This window comes from Agelaius phoeniceus, chromosome 1, assembly GCF_051311805.1.
Source record: "Agelaius phoeniceus isolate bAgePho1 chromosome 1, bAgePho1.hap1, whole genome shotgun sequence".
NCBI classification, from domain to species: Eukaryota; Metazoa; Chordata; class Aves; order Passeriformes; family Icteridae; genus Agelaius; species Agelaius phoeniceus.
The window spans coordinates 71,376,032-71,390,386 of record NC_135265.1 but is presented as its reverse complement, the minus strand read 5'-3'; the positions used below and the strand labels follow the sequence as shown (position 1 = coordinate 71,390,386).

The 14,355-nt window shown below is 45.0% G+C and overlaps 2 protein-coding genes across 8 annotated transcripts; both read left to right on the top strand.

Annotated features, from left to right (window-relative positions):
* The first annotated feature begins 133 nt into the window (after positions 1-133).
* On the top strand, positions 134-7,137 carry LOC129118777 (serpin B6-like). Of its 5 annotated transcripts, none has more exons than XM_077181643.1 (8): positions 134-319; positions 1,031-1,121; positions 1,522-1,699; positions 2,724-2,861; positions 3,480-3,597; positions 3,834-3,976; positions 5,029-5,196; positions 5,876-7,137. In XM_077181643.1, exons 3-8 carry the CDS (start codon positions 1,532-1,534, stop codon positions 6,275-6,277), a joined length of 1,137 nt encoding a protein of 378 aa, XP_077037758.1. In that variant the 5' UTR covers positions 134-319; positions 1,031-1,121; positions 1,522-1,531; the 3' UTR covers positions 6,278-7,137. The 5 variants fall into 5 exon arrangements, with proteins under 5 accessions (XP_077037758.1, XP_077037749.1, XP_077037767.1 ...); XM_077181634.1 differs by having other exon boundaries at positions 1,031-1,140; XM_077181652.1 differs by lacking the exon at positions 134-319 and adding an exon at positions 344-647.
* Positions 7,138-7,295: 158 nt separating this feature from the next.
* On the top strand, positions 7,296-13,264 carry LOC129120937 (serpin B6-like). Of its 3 annotated transcripts, none has more exons than XM_077181541.1 (8): positions 7,296-7,474; positions 8,144-8,247; positions 8,630-8,807; positions 9,662-9,799; positions 10,411-10,528; positions 10,765-10,907; positions 11,960-12,127; positions 12,804-13,264. In XM_077181541.1, exons 3-8 carry the CDS (start codon positions 8,640-8,642, stop codon positions 13,203-13,205), a joined length of 1,137 nt encoding a protein of 378 aa, XP_077037656.1. In that variant the 5' UTR covers positions 7,296-7,474; positions 8,144-8,247; positions 8,630-8,639; the 3' UTR covers positions 13,206-13,264. The 3 variants fall into 3 exon arrangements, with proteins under 3 accessions (XP_077037656.1, XP_077037661.1, XP_077037653.1); XM_077181546.1 differs by having other exon boundaries at positions 8,139-8,228; XM_077181538.1 differs by having other exon boundaries at positions 8,139-8,247.
* Positions 13,265-14,355: the final 1,091 nt, after the last annotated feature.

The window sequence follows — 14,355 nt, the reverse complement described above, 5'->3', positions numbered from 1 at the left end:
TATGTCTCCCTTTTCAGATCTAAATCATACCCGTATGTGTCGGGCAGGAGGAAGAGCCTTCTGGCAGGGCCCGGCGGGGTTGGGTGTCGCTGGCCCGGCCCGGCGGGCGCTGTCTCCTCTCCGCGGTTGTCGCCGGCCGGGCAGGGGCGCGGCCAAGCGGCCTCGGCCGCGCTGGGGCTGCGCGGGGCGGGAGGGGCCCGGGGCAGCTCCGCGCTGTCCCCGCCCGCGGGGCATCCTGCGGGAATGGGGCGGTATCGCGGTGAAAGGCGGAACTGTTTCCTCGGCTCCCGAAACCGCAGCGCTGCTCGGGCAGCGAGGGGTGCGGGCTGTGAGGGGGTTTGGGTGCGGGGCGCGCACGGGCGGTGGAAGCAAAGGGAAGCGAAGGCACCACTGGGCCGTTGCTTTAGATGTTGGCTCGGGAGGTGCCGGTGTTTTCTTTAGCACAGAGCTTGCTAAAAGACCTTTGCAGAGCTGCCGTGCCGATTGTGTGTTTGCCTGAGAGAGCTGGCATCGATATCAGGAATTTCTGTGGGAGGACAGTGCAGGAAATCCCCAAATTCTGATGCAAACTTCTGCCCACATTTGGGTATAAAAGGAAGCAGCAAATCTGCTAGTTCTGCTTCAAGAAGTGTGGGGAGAGCTGCTGTGTGAGTGAAATGTGTGGGGGTGCGGAGTGTGTCAGTCAGAAGAGTTTTAACATGGGTTTGCCGGCACAAATCCTTCCAATTTCCAGTTATAATGCAACGAAGTTTTCTTTTATATGTAGTCGCATTAACTTGGAGCGATAAGTAAAGTTGTTGGTAATGTGCGGAGCAAATATCCTATTATAATGTGATTTATATTTGCTTAGTATGGTTGGGGATTTTAGTTTGTTTGGGATTTCTTATTGTGAAAGAATATTTTTATTTTTTTATAATATTCTTAATATTCTTATTTTTTTCGATTTGTTTGTGGAGGTTTTTTTTTCCTATTTTTTGGCAAAAGATTGTTTTAATGACAATGAAATTCTTGCTTGTTCTCTTGCTTTTAGGCAAAGTCCTTCTGCTGGCTTCTCCTAGCCTGGCGGGCAGGTTTAAAACCCAGCGTGCATACACAGGAGCAAGCTGCAGCTACCACTGAAGGTCTGTAGACTTAGAGAAGGTAAGAGTTGGTAATTCTGCTGTTCTAACTTTGCCTCTGGTGGTCCAATGAAGGGAAATTATTTGCTTTGTGAAGTCAAGAGGAACTTCTTACAGGAAGTCCTGCAGAAAATGCTGTTGTGCCTGATCACCTCAAAAGAAGTCACACTGTGTAGGTATGGGATTGAAATTTGAAGTAGCCTCTAAATTAGTAAAATAACTCAAAGGTGTAGTATGGGATCTCAGGTGCTTGTGGCACCAAATCAGTTTTCAGTGAGCTGATAATTTTCCAGCCTTTGCTGCCTAGCTTATGCTGGGAAGTGTAGAAGGTATACAAATAACAAATAACTGTTTTGTATTCAAATAAATTTGAATCGTTCTCGTTCTGTGTTTTATGTCCCAGGCTGGGAAGCATGGAAAGCCTCTGTGCAGCAAACAGCACTTTTGCTGTGGACCTGTTAAGAAAGCTGTGTGAGAAGAACAGTGGGCAGAATGTGTTCTTTTCACCATTTAGTATTTCTTCTGCATTGTCTATGGTTTTGCTGGGTGCAAGAGGTAGCACTGAAGCCCAAATTCGTAAGGTAGGTCACAGTAAAGTTATTGGATTGCATTTGATGGGATCATATGAGGAAGAGATGTGTCCTCAGTCTGTGACATGCACTTGTGCTAAACTGTGATTGTCACTGTGGCGTGAGAGAGCAGAGCTCTTCCTCTGGAGTGTGTGTGTAAACAGAACCTGTTTTCTTTGGTTTTTCAGTGTGAGCTTTGTTCAGTAGGTAATGAAGAGGTTTCTGGATTCAATATCGGCGAGTTTTTCTGTCATTTTTGAGACTGATGTTCTTTACAATGTAATTAGGATGTACTTGGAATTGTTTTTATTGGTCAATAGGGGACTACAGAAATTTTTTTCTTTTCCTTGCTTGCTTGGGCTTATTATGATATGATACACGTTCTGAAAATGAAGCCAGGCACAATAAAATATTTTTAAAGTCCCACAGTCTACATTTCAGACTGGTAACTGCAACTTCATTTATTCCTTTTTAAAAATTTGTTCAGGTAGCAGATATCTCTTGACTTCTGTGTTATGTAGAAAGTGACAATATAAAGTGCAGGATCAGTCCTTTTGGTTTGCTTCCATTGCAAAGTAGGAGGGGAGTGTAAACTCATATCATGTTTCCATGTACTTTATAAAAAATTCTCAGAAATCTGTGTTGTTGCTATAGTTGCAGATACTCAAAATCCTTCTGGAGACAGTCTGAGCTACCAGATCTAGGTGTCCCTGCTTGGGCAAGGCTTTGGAGCAGATTGTCCCCACAGGTCCCTTCCCACCCAAGCCATTCTATGATCCTGTAGCGCTTGCCTTGAGGGAAGGAAAATCAGGACTGCTGACTCTGCTGCTCCCCAATTTATGAGCTGTGCAATACCTTGCTGGGTACATCAGATATGCCTTCCTTGATAAGCTCCAGATGGGAGGTGTGATGGCTTCAAATCACAGCGTTTAACTTAAATGTAACTTAAATGTAATTTTAATATAAAAATGATCATGCTGAAGCAAGTGTGTTTAGAGAAGTTAATGACACTGCTGTGGATGTTGTCTTTGTGCAGGTGCTTTCTCTGAAGAATGCCCAGGATGCTCACAATGGGTATCAGTCCCTTCTCTCTGAAATTAATGATCCAAACACCAAATACATCCTGAGAACTGCGAACCGGCTCTATGGAGAAAAGACCTTTGAGTTTCTTGCAGTGAGTAGCCATTAAATTTGTGATGATTCTTAGGATAATGTACTTGCTACGTCTATCCTCTGGAGGTCAAGGCAGGCTTTGGGGTTTGATTTCCAATGTTTCTGTGCTGAGAGTCAGGAGTGCAATGGATTCTGCCAGAGCCTGGTATGTAAACCTGGTGGAGAATCTCCTTTTTAAATAATTTGTGTTGTAACTGGACAAGTGATGCTAAGCAGGGTAAAATCCATCAGGCTTTTCTCTTGAGGGTTCTGTGATCCATTCATCTATTTGGCTGTGGGACAAATGGTTGATGTATCTCTTAGCACAAGTCTTACAAAGAAAATATATTAAATCATACGTTGTGCCAATGAAGCACAAAATGAATACAAGAAAAAAACTCTCTCATTATTGTCAATGAACTGTAGATGTTTGTAGTATAGTGCATAAGCCATAAAAATAAATACCCAGTTCAAAGAAGTGGTATAATTCCTAGTAGAAACATGTCAGCCTGAACATTAATGGTTCTATATGAAGCTGAGGAAGAAAAGCTAGCAGATTTCCTTGGGGAATGCAAGAATCATCTGTGTCTGAATGAGAGTGAATCTCTTGCTGAAAATCTGTTGTGAATGTCCCTGTTAGTCATTTATAGAGTCCAGTCAGAAATCCTACCATGCTGGCCTGGAACAGATGGACTTCCTGCATGCTTGGGAGGATTCCAGGAAACAAATCAATGGCTGGGTAGAGGAAAGAACTGAAGGTGAGTGCTTTTCCAAGGGCCCAGTAGTGTTTAATGGGAGCCATTGTCTGGGTAAACACCTAGTTCAGGATAGAGGATTGTGAATTCAAACAACTCAAATGCTGAGCTGTTGCTGTGCCTGGTACATGATTCTCTTCTCTATTGTTTATTAACCGCAGACCAGATACTATCTTGGATAGTAATTAGATCCATGTCAACCTCTTAATTAATGTGTGTTTTTTCTTTGTGCCTTAAAGGTAAAATTCAGAACCTGTTGGCAGAGGGGACTCTTGATTCCCTGACCAGGCTTGTGTTGGTGAATGCCATCTATTTCAAAGGCAACTGGGAAGAGCAGTTCAACAAACAGAGTACCAGAGAAAGGCCATTCCAAATTAATAAGGTATGATGTGCTAAAATGCTGACAATAGACAGTTAGGTGGATGTTGTCTGAAATGACCACCTTAAGGAAGAAATTAGATCTTTCAATCAGGGTTCCCTTGGATAGGCTGTGTGAGATTCCTTGATCCCCCTCCCTTTCATTTGAAGTCTCTCTTTGCTGACTTTCTCTGAACTTTCACATCATTACTAGAACTTCTGATATAGCACAAAGACAGGTGTGAAAGTTTGTGAATTTAAGTCTTCTTCAGTCAGAGCTTCCTTGCTGCATTCCTGCCCCTGAGCCAATCCATATGAAATGGAAAGCAAATGTCCTCTGAAGACCTGCTCTGCAGTCTCGTTTTTAGAACTGCTCCTGAGGAGGACTTGGCCTCTGGCATGGGCAGGCTGTGGCTGCCCCTCAGGATTCTTTGCAGCCCTGGGCTGGCCTCCAGGAGCCATGAACAAGACCTGGTAATGTGCCTTCCTTAAGTCACCTGCTTGAAGCAACCATTGAGGAAAATTGAAGATCTCATGCCTGCCTGGAAACTGTCCCTCCCTGCAGTGGTGAAATAAATCCAGGAGTATTTGAAAGTGCTGATATAACTTCTAAATGAGGGAATGTTGCTGCTTACCCCAAGACTACCTCCAACAGCATTTCAGAGACTGTTGGAATGACTAGGCTCCTGCCACCTTGGTCACTCCCTATTGGAATGTGTTGAAAAAGCTGGCAGGAGTATCCAAAGACACTGTTGCAGTTTCTATTCCCTACAGCTGTGCAAACTTACAACCAGGTTTCAAGTTGCAACACCGCAAGATACAGGGCAGATGAATAATCTCAACTTTTGAGTTGTGGTGGAATATTGTGCATTGCTGCTGCTCCTGGCCAGGTTTTACCTCATGCTTTCCAAAAGGCAGTGGTAGGGCTGCAGTGAATAGGACTGCTGTAGATCAGTGGTGTGTGATCAGTTCGCTTTGGTCAAATCCTAAAATGCCCTGAGTAACTTGCTGCCTGCTTTGTAGTGCGAGACCAGCAGAGAAGCTCAGCACTAACTGTTGGCATCTCTTGATTTCTAGAACGAGACCAGACCTGTGCAGATGATGTTCAGGGAGGCAAATTTTAACATGACCTACATTGGGGACTTCCAGACCAAAATCCTGGAGCTGCCCTATGTGGGTAATGAACTGAGCATGATCATCCTGCTCCCTGATGCAATCCAGGATGGCTCCACAGGCTTGGAGAGAGTAAGTAGTTGAGCTGAGTGCAAAGACAGCCTGAATCGTTCCAGGGAAGAAAGTCTGATATTGCACAGAGACCTGCAGTTGAGTTCCAGAGCAATTGTGTCTCTGGTGCTCAAGGCCAGCAGAAATGTCCCTCTCCTCCCTGTCCCCAAAGGGACAGCCCCTGCAGCACGGACAGTGCTGCTCAGGCCGTGTGCTGCTGCCTTAGGCAGAGGCTCTGGAAGCAGAGCTGGCCCTGCTCAGGGGCAGAGGTCAGCTGTGGTTGTGGGGAAGGCACAGTATGGTGATGATGGAATGGGGAGAGGGGATTTTGGGTGGGCTCTTTGGAAGTGCTGGGGCTTGTCCTGTAGGTGTTGTGTGCTGAGCAGCTGGGAGGTGGTGTGTGGCTCACTGGCTGGAAAGAGGCTCAGAGGAAAGGGCAGGATCTCTTTTGTGCTGAGCGTAGGATACCAGTTTGGGCTCTTTGGCAATCTCGTCCAGGAATTTATTACCAAGGCTTCTTGAGTTATTTATTCCCCAAATAAAAATGAAAAGAAAAACCCACAGTCTTCATGCATAACAAAAGGAAAAACCCCATGCATATTATGTGCCACGTGAATAAGCAAACAGAAATCAGTACTTTGGCTATGTAATATGATCTCAATTCTCATTGTAATTAAGTAAATTTGGCATTTTTCTTCAGCTGGAAAGAGAACTTACATATGAGAAGCTGATGGGTTGGATCAGCCCTGAAATGATGAAATCTACAAAAGTGAGGGTGTATTTACCCCGATTTAAACTGGAAGAAAATTATGATCTGAAACCGCTTCTGAGCAGCATGGGAATGCCTGATGCATTTGAGTCAGGGAAGGCTGACTTTTCAGGAATCTCACCTGGTAATGAGCTGGTGCTCTCTGAAGTGATTCACAAATCCTTTGTGGAAGTCAATGAAGAAGGCACTGAAGCAGCTGCTGCCACTGGGCTGTTGATGAAGTGCTGTGCAATGATAGTTCCACAATTCACTGCTGATCATCCCTTTCTCTTCTTCATCCGGCACAACAAAACTTGCAGCATTTTGTTCTGTGGCAGATTTTGCTGTCCCTAAGGAGGAGATGGCTTGGCTGCATAGGTGCCTTCAGGCAATAAATTCATATTTCCCTAGAACAAGGTGACTCATTCTGCACTAATTGTCTCTTTCAGCTGTGCCTGAACTTCTTCTGTAGTCTTGATCTTAGGCTTGGCAGGAATAACAGATCTGCTTAGACAAACAGAGCAGCTGCCATGTCCAACCCCTCCTGTGCCTGTGTGCAGAGGTCTCCAGGTTCTTGCTGACACAAGAACCATCCCACTTGCTTTGTGAGTGCTTCTTCTGTGCTTGACTTCACTTTTGGTGTCCAGCAGGCAGAGTCAGGCAGTGAGAGCCCATGGGATTGTTACTTCTGCTTGTGACAAGGCTGGAGCACATTTGGAGCTGCCCTCCACTTTTACCTTCCAGTCTCCTCCATTGAGTGCCTTGATACATTGCCTGGAGCTGAAAGGAGTTTTTGGCAGCCTGTTCCAGGTATTGCAGAACATCCTTCATAGATGGGGGCTTTTAGCTAACAACTGGAGCCGCACTTAGGCATGAATGGGAATGAAAGTATGCTGTTATAAGAGATGTACCTGGGAGGTATTTGTGGGGCGAGTACCTTTATTCCCCACTCCAGGACACTTGGGTTTATTGCCTGTCCCCTGGTTCTGGTCATTTATCAAAGAATGAAATAAAAGGGCAGCTGCCGCCTATGGAATATTTGAAGGAGAAAGTTAATTTCAAATTTTTTTTTTGGCTACTGTTATATGTTTATCCTATTAATATTTTCTTAAACACCATAGTTTACCTGTATAATACCAAAGACAGAGATGTAACAGCTTTCCTTATATTGGGATGTATTTTGTGGGTCCCGTTCCTGGAATAATAAAAGAAGTATAAGCACTGCATGGTTCTATGTCTCCCTTTTCAGATCTAAATCATACCCGTATGTGTCGGGCAGGAGGAAGAGCCTTCTGGCAGGGCCCGGCGGGGTTGGGTGTCGCTGGCCCGGCCCGGCGGGCGCTGTCTCCTCTCCGCGGTTGTCGCCGGCCGGGCAGGGGCGCGGCCAAGCGGCCTCGGCCGCGCTGGGGCTGCGCGGGGCGGGAGGGGCCCGGGGCAGCTCCGCGCTGTCCCCGCCCGCGGGGCATCCTGCGGGAATGGGGCGGTATCGCGGTGAAAGGCGGAACTGTTTCCTCGGCTCCCGAAACCGCAGCGCTGCTCGGGCAGCGAGGGGTGCGGGCTGTGAGGGGGTTTGGGTGCGGGGCGCGCACGGGCGGTGGAAGCAAAGGGAAGCGAAGGCACCACTGGGCCGTTGCTTTAGATGTTGGCTCGGGAGGTGCCGGTGTTTTCTTTAGCACAGAGCTTGCTAAAAGACCTTTGCAGAGCTGCCGTGCCGATTGTGTGTTTGCCTGAGAGAGCTGGCATCGATATCAGGAATTTCTGTGGGAGGACAGTGCAGGAAATCCCCAAATTCTGATGCAAACTTCTGCCCACATTTGGGTATAAAAGGAAGCAGCAAATCTGCCAGTTCTGCTTCAAGAAGTGTGGGGAGAGCTGCTGTGTGAGTGAAATGTGTGGGGGTGCGGAGTGTGTCAGTCAGAAGAGTTTTAACATGGGTTTGCCGGCACAAATCCTTCCAATTTCCAGTTATAATGCAACGAAGTTTTCTTTTATATGTAGTCGCATTAACTTGGAGCGATAAGTAAAGTTGTTGGTAATGTGCAGAGCAAATATCCTATTATAATGTGATTTATATTTGATTAGTATGGTAGGGGACTTTGTTTGGGATGTCTTATTGTGCTTTTTTCGATTTGTTTGTGGAGGTTTTTTTTCCTATTTTTCGGTAAAAGATTGTTTTAATGACAATGAAATTCTTGCTTGTTCTCTTGCTTTTAAGCAAAGTCCTTCTGCTGGCTTCTCCTAGCCTGGCGGGCAGGTTTAAAACCCAGCGTGCATACACAGGAGCAAGCTGCAGCTACCACTGAAGGTCTGTAGACTTAGAGAAGGTAAGAGTTGGTAATTCTGCTGTTCTAACTTTGCCTCTGGTGGTCCAATGAAGGGAAATTATTTGCTTTGTGAAGTCTAGAGAAACTGCCTTCTGTATGTCCTGACCAAAAAGCTGTTGTGCCTGATCACCACAAAAGATGTCACCCTGTGTAGGCATGGGATTGAAATTTAGAAGCAGAGAGTAAACTGGTAAAATAATTCAAATGTGTAGTATGGAATCTCAGGTGCTTGTGGCACCAAATCAGTTTTCAGTGAGCTGATAATTTTCCAGCATTTGCTGCCTAGCTTATGCTGGGAAGTGTAGAAGGTATACAAATAACAAATAACTGTTTTGTATTCAAATAAATTTGAATCGTTCTCGTTCTGTGTTTTATGTCCCAGGCTGGGAAGCATGGAAAGCCTCTGTGCAGCAAACAGCACTTTTGCTGTGGACCTGTTAAGAAAGCTGTGTGAGAAGAACAGTGGGCAGAATGTGTTCTTTTCACCATTTAGTATTTCTTCTGCTTTGTCTATGGTTTTGCTGGGTGCAAGAGGTAGCACTGAAGCCCAAATTCGTAAGGTAGGTCACAATAAAGTTATTGGATTGCATTTGATGGGATCATATGAGGAAGAGTTGTGTCCTCAGTCTGTGATATGCACTTGTGCTAAACTGTGATTGTCACTGTGGCGTGAGAGAGCAGAGCTCTTCCTCTGGAGTGTGTGTGTAAACAGAACCTGTTTTCTGTGGTTTTTCAGTGTGAGCTTTGTTCAGTATGAAATGAAGAATTTTCTGGATTTAGTGTGTGCAGGTTTTTGAGGGTGATCTTCCTTAATATATAATTAGAAGGTTCCTGGAATTGGTTTTTTTTTTGATCAATAGGTGGCTACATAAATTATTTTCTTTTCCTTGCTTGCTTGGGCTTATTATCATGTTCTGAAAAAGGAGCCAGGCATATAAAACTATATTAAAAATCCCTGTGCCTGTATTTCAAACTGGTAACTGCAATTTGATTTATTCCTTTCTAAAAGTGTGCTCAGGTAGCAAATATCTCTTGGCTTGTGTTTTATGTAGGATGTGACACTATTGTGTGCAGAATCAATCATTTTGGTTTGGATGTTTGCTTCCTTTCAATGTGGGAGTGAAGTATAAACTCTGATCTTTTTTCCATGTACTTCATGAAAATTTCTCAAAACCCTGAGTTGTTCCTGTAGTTGCAGATAGTCAAAATACATGGACACAGTCTGAGCTACCAGCTCTAGGTATCCCTGCTTGGGCAGGGCTTTGGAGCAGATTGTCCCCACAGGTCCCTTCCAGATTGAGCCATTCTGTGATCCTGTAGCGCTTGCCTTGAGGGAAGGAAAATCAGGACTGCTGACTCTGCTGCTCCCCAATTTATGAGTTGTACCAGCACTGCAGATGTTGTCTTTGTGCAGGTGCTTTCTCTGAAGAATGCCCAGGATGCTCACAATGGGTATCAGTCCCTTCTCTCTGAAATTAATGATCCAAACACCAAATACATCCTGAGAACTGCGAACCGGCTCTATGGAGAAAAGACCTTTGAGTTTCTTGCAGTGAGTAGCCATTAAATTTGTGATGATTCTTAGGATAATGTACTTGCTACGTCTATCCTCTGGAGATCAAGGCAGGCTTTGGAGTTTACTTTCCAACAACTGAGGCCTGAGAGCCAGGAGTGCAATGGATTCTACCAGAGCCTGGTGTCTGAACTTGGTGGAGAATCTCCTTTAAATAACATGGGATCTGAATATGGCAAAGCAGGGTAAAGTCCATCAGTGTCTACACTTGAGGGTTCTGTGATCCATTCATTTATTTGGCTGTGGGACAAATAGTTGGTGTGTCCCTTAGCAGAAGTCTCTTAAAGGAATTTATAAAACTAAATGTCATGTCCATAAAGCACAAAATAAAAACAAGAATTCCCCCCCCCCCCGGCCACCATCCTTGTCTATGAAGTGTAGAAGTTTGGAGTACTGTGCATAAGCCATAACAATATTGATTCTTTGTTGAAAGAAGCGGAATAAATCCTAGTAGGAACATGTCACCCTAATGGCTCTGTATGAAGCTGGGGAAGGAAAGCTGCCAGATTTCCTTAGGTGATGCAAGAATCACCTGTGTCTGAATGAGAGTGAATCTCTTCCTGAAAATCTGTTGTGAATGTCCCTGTTAGTCATTTATAGAGTCCAGTCAGAAATCCTACCATGCTGGCCTGGAACAGATGGACTTCCTGCATGCTTGGGAGGATTCCAGGAAACAAATCAATGGCTGGGTGGAGGAAAGAACTGAAGGTGAGTGCTTTTCCAAGGGCCCAGTAGTGTTTAATGGGAGCCATTGTCTGGGTAAACACCTAGTTCAGGATAGAGGATTGTGAATTTAAACAACTCAAATGCTGAGCTGTTGCTGTGTCTGGTACATGATTCTCTTCTCTATTGTTTATTAACCGCAGACCAGATACTATCTTGGATAGTAATTAGATTCATGTCAACCTCTTAATTAATGTGTGTTTTTTCTTTGTGCCTTAAAGGTAAAATTCAGAACCTGTTGGTAGAGGGGACTCTTGATTCCCTGACCAGGCTTGTGTTGGTGAATGCCATCTATTTCAAAGGCAACTGGGAAGAGCAGTTCAACAAACAGAGTACCAGAGAAAGGCCATTCCAAATTAATAAGGTATGATGTGCTAAAATGCTGACAATAGACAGTTAGGTGGATGTTGTCTGAAATGACCACCTTTAAGAAGAAATTAGATCTTTCAATCAGGGTTCCCTTGGATAGGCTGTGTGAGATTCCTTATTCCCCCTCCCTTTCATTTGAAGTCTCTCTTTGCTGACTTTCTCTTAACTTTCACATCATTACTAGAACTTCTGATGTAGCACAAAGAGAGGTGTGAAAGTTTGTGAATTTAAGTCTTCTTCAGTCAGAGCTTCCTTGCTGCATTCCTGCCCCTGAGCCAATCCATATGAAATGGAAAGCAAATGTCCTCTGAAGACCTGCTCTGCAGTCTCATTTTTAGAACTGCTCCTGAGGAGGACTTGGCCTCTGGCATGGGCAGGCTGTGGCTGCCCCTCAGGATTATTTGCAGCCATGGGTTGGCCTCCAGGAGTCATGAACAAGACCTGGTAATGTGCCTTCCTTAAGTCACCTGCTTGAAGCAACCATTGAGGAAAATTGAAGATCTCATGCCTGCCTGGAAACTGTCCCTCCCTGCAGTGGTGAAATAAATCCAGGAGTATTTGAAAGTGCTGATATAACTTCTAAATGAGGGAATGTTGCTGCTTACCCCAAGACTACCTTCAACAGCATTTCAGAGACTGCTGGAATGACTAGGCTCCTGCCACCTTGGTCACTCCCTATTGGAATGTGTTGAAAAAGCTGGCAGGAGTATCCAAAGACACTGTTGCAGTTTCTATTCCCTACAGCTGTGCAAGCTTACAACCAGGTTTCAAGTTGCAACACCGCAAGATACAGGGCAGATGAATAATCTCAACTTTTGAGTTGTGGTGGAATATTGTGCATTGCTGCTGCTCCTGGCCAGGTTTTACCTCATGCTTTCCAAAAGGCAGTGGTAGGGCTGCAGTGAATAGGACTGCTGTAGATCAGTGGTGTGTGATCAGTTCGCTTTGGTCAAATCCTAAAATGCCCTGAGTAACTTGCTGCCTGCTTTGTAGTGCGAGACCAGCAGAGAAGCTCAGCACTAACTGTTGGCATCTCTTGATTTCTAGAACGAGACCAGACCTGTGCAGATGATGTTCAGGGAGGCAAATTTTAACATGACCTACATTGGGGACTTCCAGACCAAAATCCTGGAGCTGCCCTATGTGGGTAATGAACTGAGCATGATCATCCTGCTCCCTGATGCAATCCAGGATGGCTCCACAGGCTTGGAGAGAGTAAGTAGTTGAGCTGAGTGCAAAGACAGCCTGAATCGTTCCAGGGAAGAAAGTCTGATATTGCACAGAGACCTGCAGTTGAGTTCCAGAGCAATTGTGTCTCTGGTGCTCAAGGCCAGCAGAAATGTCCCTCTCCTCCCTGTCCCCAAAGGGACAGCCCCTGCAGCACGGACAGTGCTGCTCAGGCCGTGTGCTGCTGCCTTAGGCAGAGGCTCTGGAAGCAGAGCTGGCCCTGCTCAGGGGCAGAGGTCAGCTGTGGTTGTGGGGAAGGCACAGTATGGTGATGATGGAATGGGGAGAGGGGATTTTGGGTGGGCTCTTTGGAAGTGCTGGGGCTTGTCCTGTAGGTGTTGTGTGCTGAGCAGCTGGGAGGTGGTGTGTGGCTCACTGGCTGGAAAGAGGCTCAGAGGAAAGGGCAGGATCTCTTTTGTGGGGAGGGTAGGATACCAGTTTGGGCTCTTTGGCAATCTCGTCCAGGAATTTATTACTAAGGTTTTGCGTGACTTTTATTCCAGTATCAAAAATTAAAACCCCCACAGTCTTCATGGTTAATCCACAGAAAAAGAAAGATGCATGTTATGTGCTATCTGAATAAACACACAGAAATCAGTACTTTGGCTATGTAATATGATCTCAATTCTCATTGTAATTAAGTAAATTTGGCATTTTTCTTCAGCTGGAAAGAGAACTTACATATGAGAAGCTGATGGGTTGGATCAGCCCTGAAATGATGAAGTCTGCACACATGAGGGTGTCTTTACCCAGATTTAAACTGGAAGAAGATTATGATCTGAAACCTATTTTAAGAAGCATGGGAATGCCTGATGCATTTGAGTCAGGGAAGGCTGACTTTTCAGGAATCTCACCTGGTAATGAGCTGGTGCTCTCTGAAGTGATTCACAAATCCTTTGTGGAAGTCAATGAAGAAGGCACTGAAGCAGCTGCTGCCACAGCAATGGTCATGAATTGCTGTGCAATGATAGTTCCAGAATTCACTGCTGATCATCCCTTCCTCTTCTTCATCCGGCACAACAAAACTTGCAGCATTTTGTTCTGTGGCAGATTTTGCTGTCCCTAAGGAGGCGATGTCTTGGCTGCATAGGTGCCCTCACAGAATAAATCTATATTTCCCTGGAACAGTGCGACTCCTTTTTGCATTAATTGTCTCTTTCAGCTGTGCCTGATCTTCTTTTGTGCTCTTTATCTCGGTTTTGGCAGGAAAGAGTGAGCTGCTTAGACAAACAGAGCACCTGCCATGTCCAGCCCCTCCTGTGCCTGTGTGCAGAGGTCTCCAGGTTCTTGCTGACACAAGAACCATCCCACTTGCTTTGTGAGTGCTTCTTCTGTGCTTGACTTCACTTTTGGTGTCCAGCAGGCAGAGTCAGGCAGTGAGAGCTAATGGCAGTGAAGTTACTTTTGCTTGTGACAAGGCTGGAGCACATTTGTAGCTGCCCTCCTCTTTTACGTTCCAGACTCATCAATTTAGTACCTTGAGACATTGCCTGGAGCTGAAAGGAGTTTTTGGCAGCCTGTTCCAGGTTCTAGCTGAGCTTCTTGTGTAGATGTGTGGTTTTGGCTAACAACTGGACCACCACTTAGTAAAGAACAATTTTGCAGCAGATGTCCTTAGAGGGAGTTTATGGTGAGAACCATCACCACAGGAGATCTTGAGTTTTTCACCTGGTTCTAGTCCTTTAACAAGAATGTAGTCTAACTGTGGAATACCAAGGACACAGCTGAAACAGCATTTCTGAGACAGGGATGTTTTTTGCACTTCCTGTTTTTGAAATACTGAAAGAACTCTAAGTGCTGTAGAGATCTGTTTCTTTTTGCTACTATTAACAGTGCATTTTTAAACCAATTTTCTGAAAATTATTTCTTGTAATACCCGCTTCTATGTAGCTTGTTTGGAGTTCTTTGCTAAAACAGAAAATTTTTCTCGATAGTGAACCCAAGGTGCTTACTTGGCTCACCATGAATTATTGGTTGGCCTTGAAAGGATTTCAAGGTATTTCAAAGGATACCAAGGGGCTCCCTAGATAACAATTTTTTTTCTGGCCAGCACTGCAATACTTCCTCTTGGTTTTTTGCATAGGTTGATGCCAAGGCCTGGTGGACATTATCCAAAAGGTGCTAGATCTTTATTCAGTGCACAGTAAGCCAGCTGTCTCAGGTGAAGCAAACAAAATCATTATGTGCTGGGGAGAGGGATGAGACCCAACACTTTT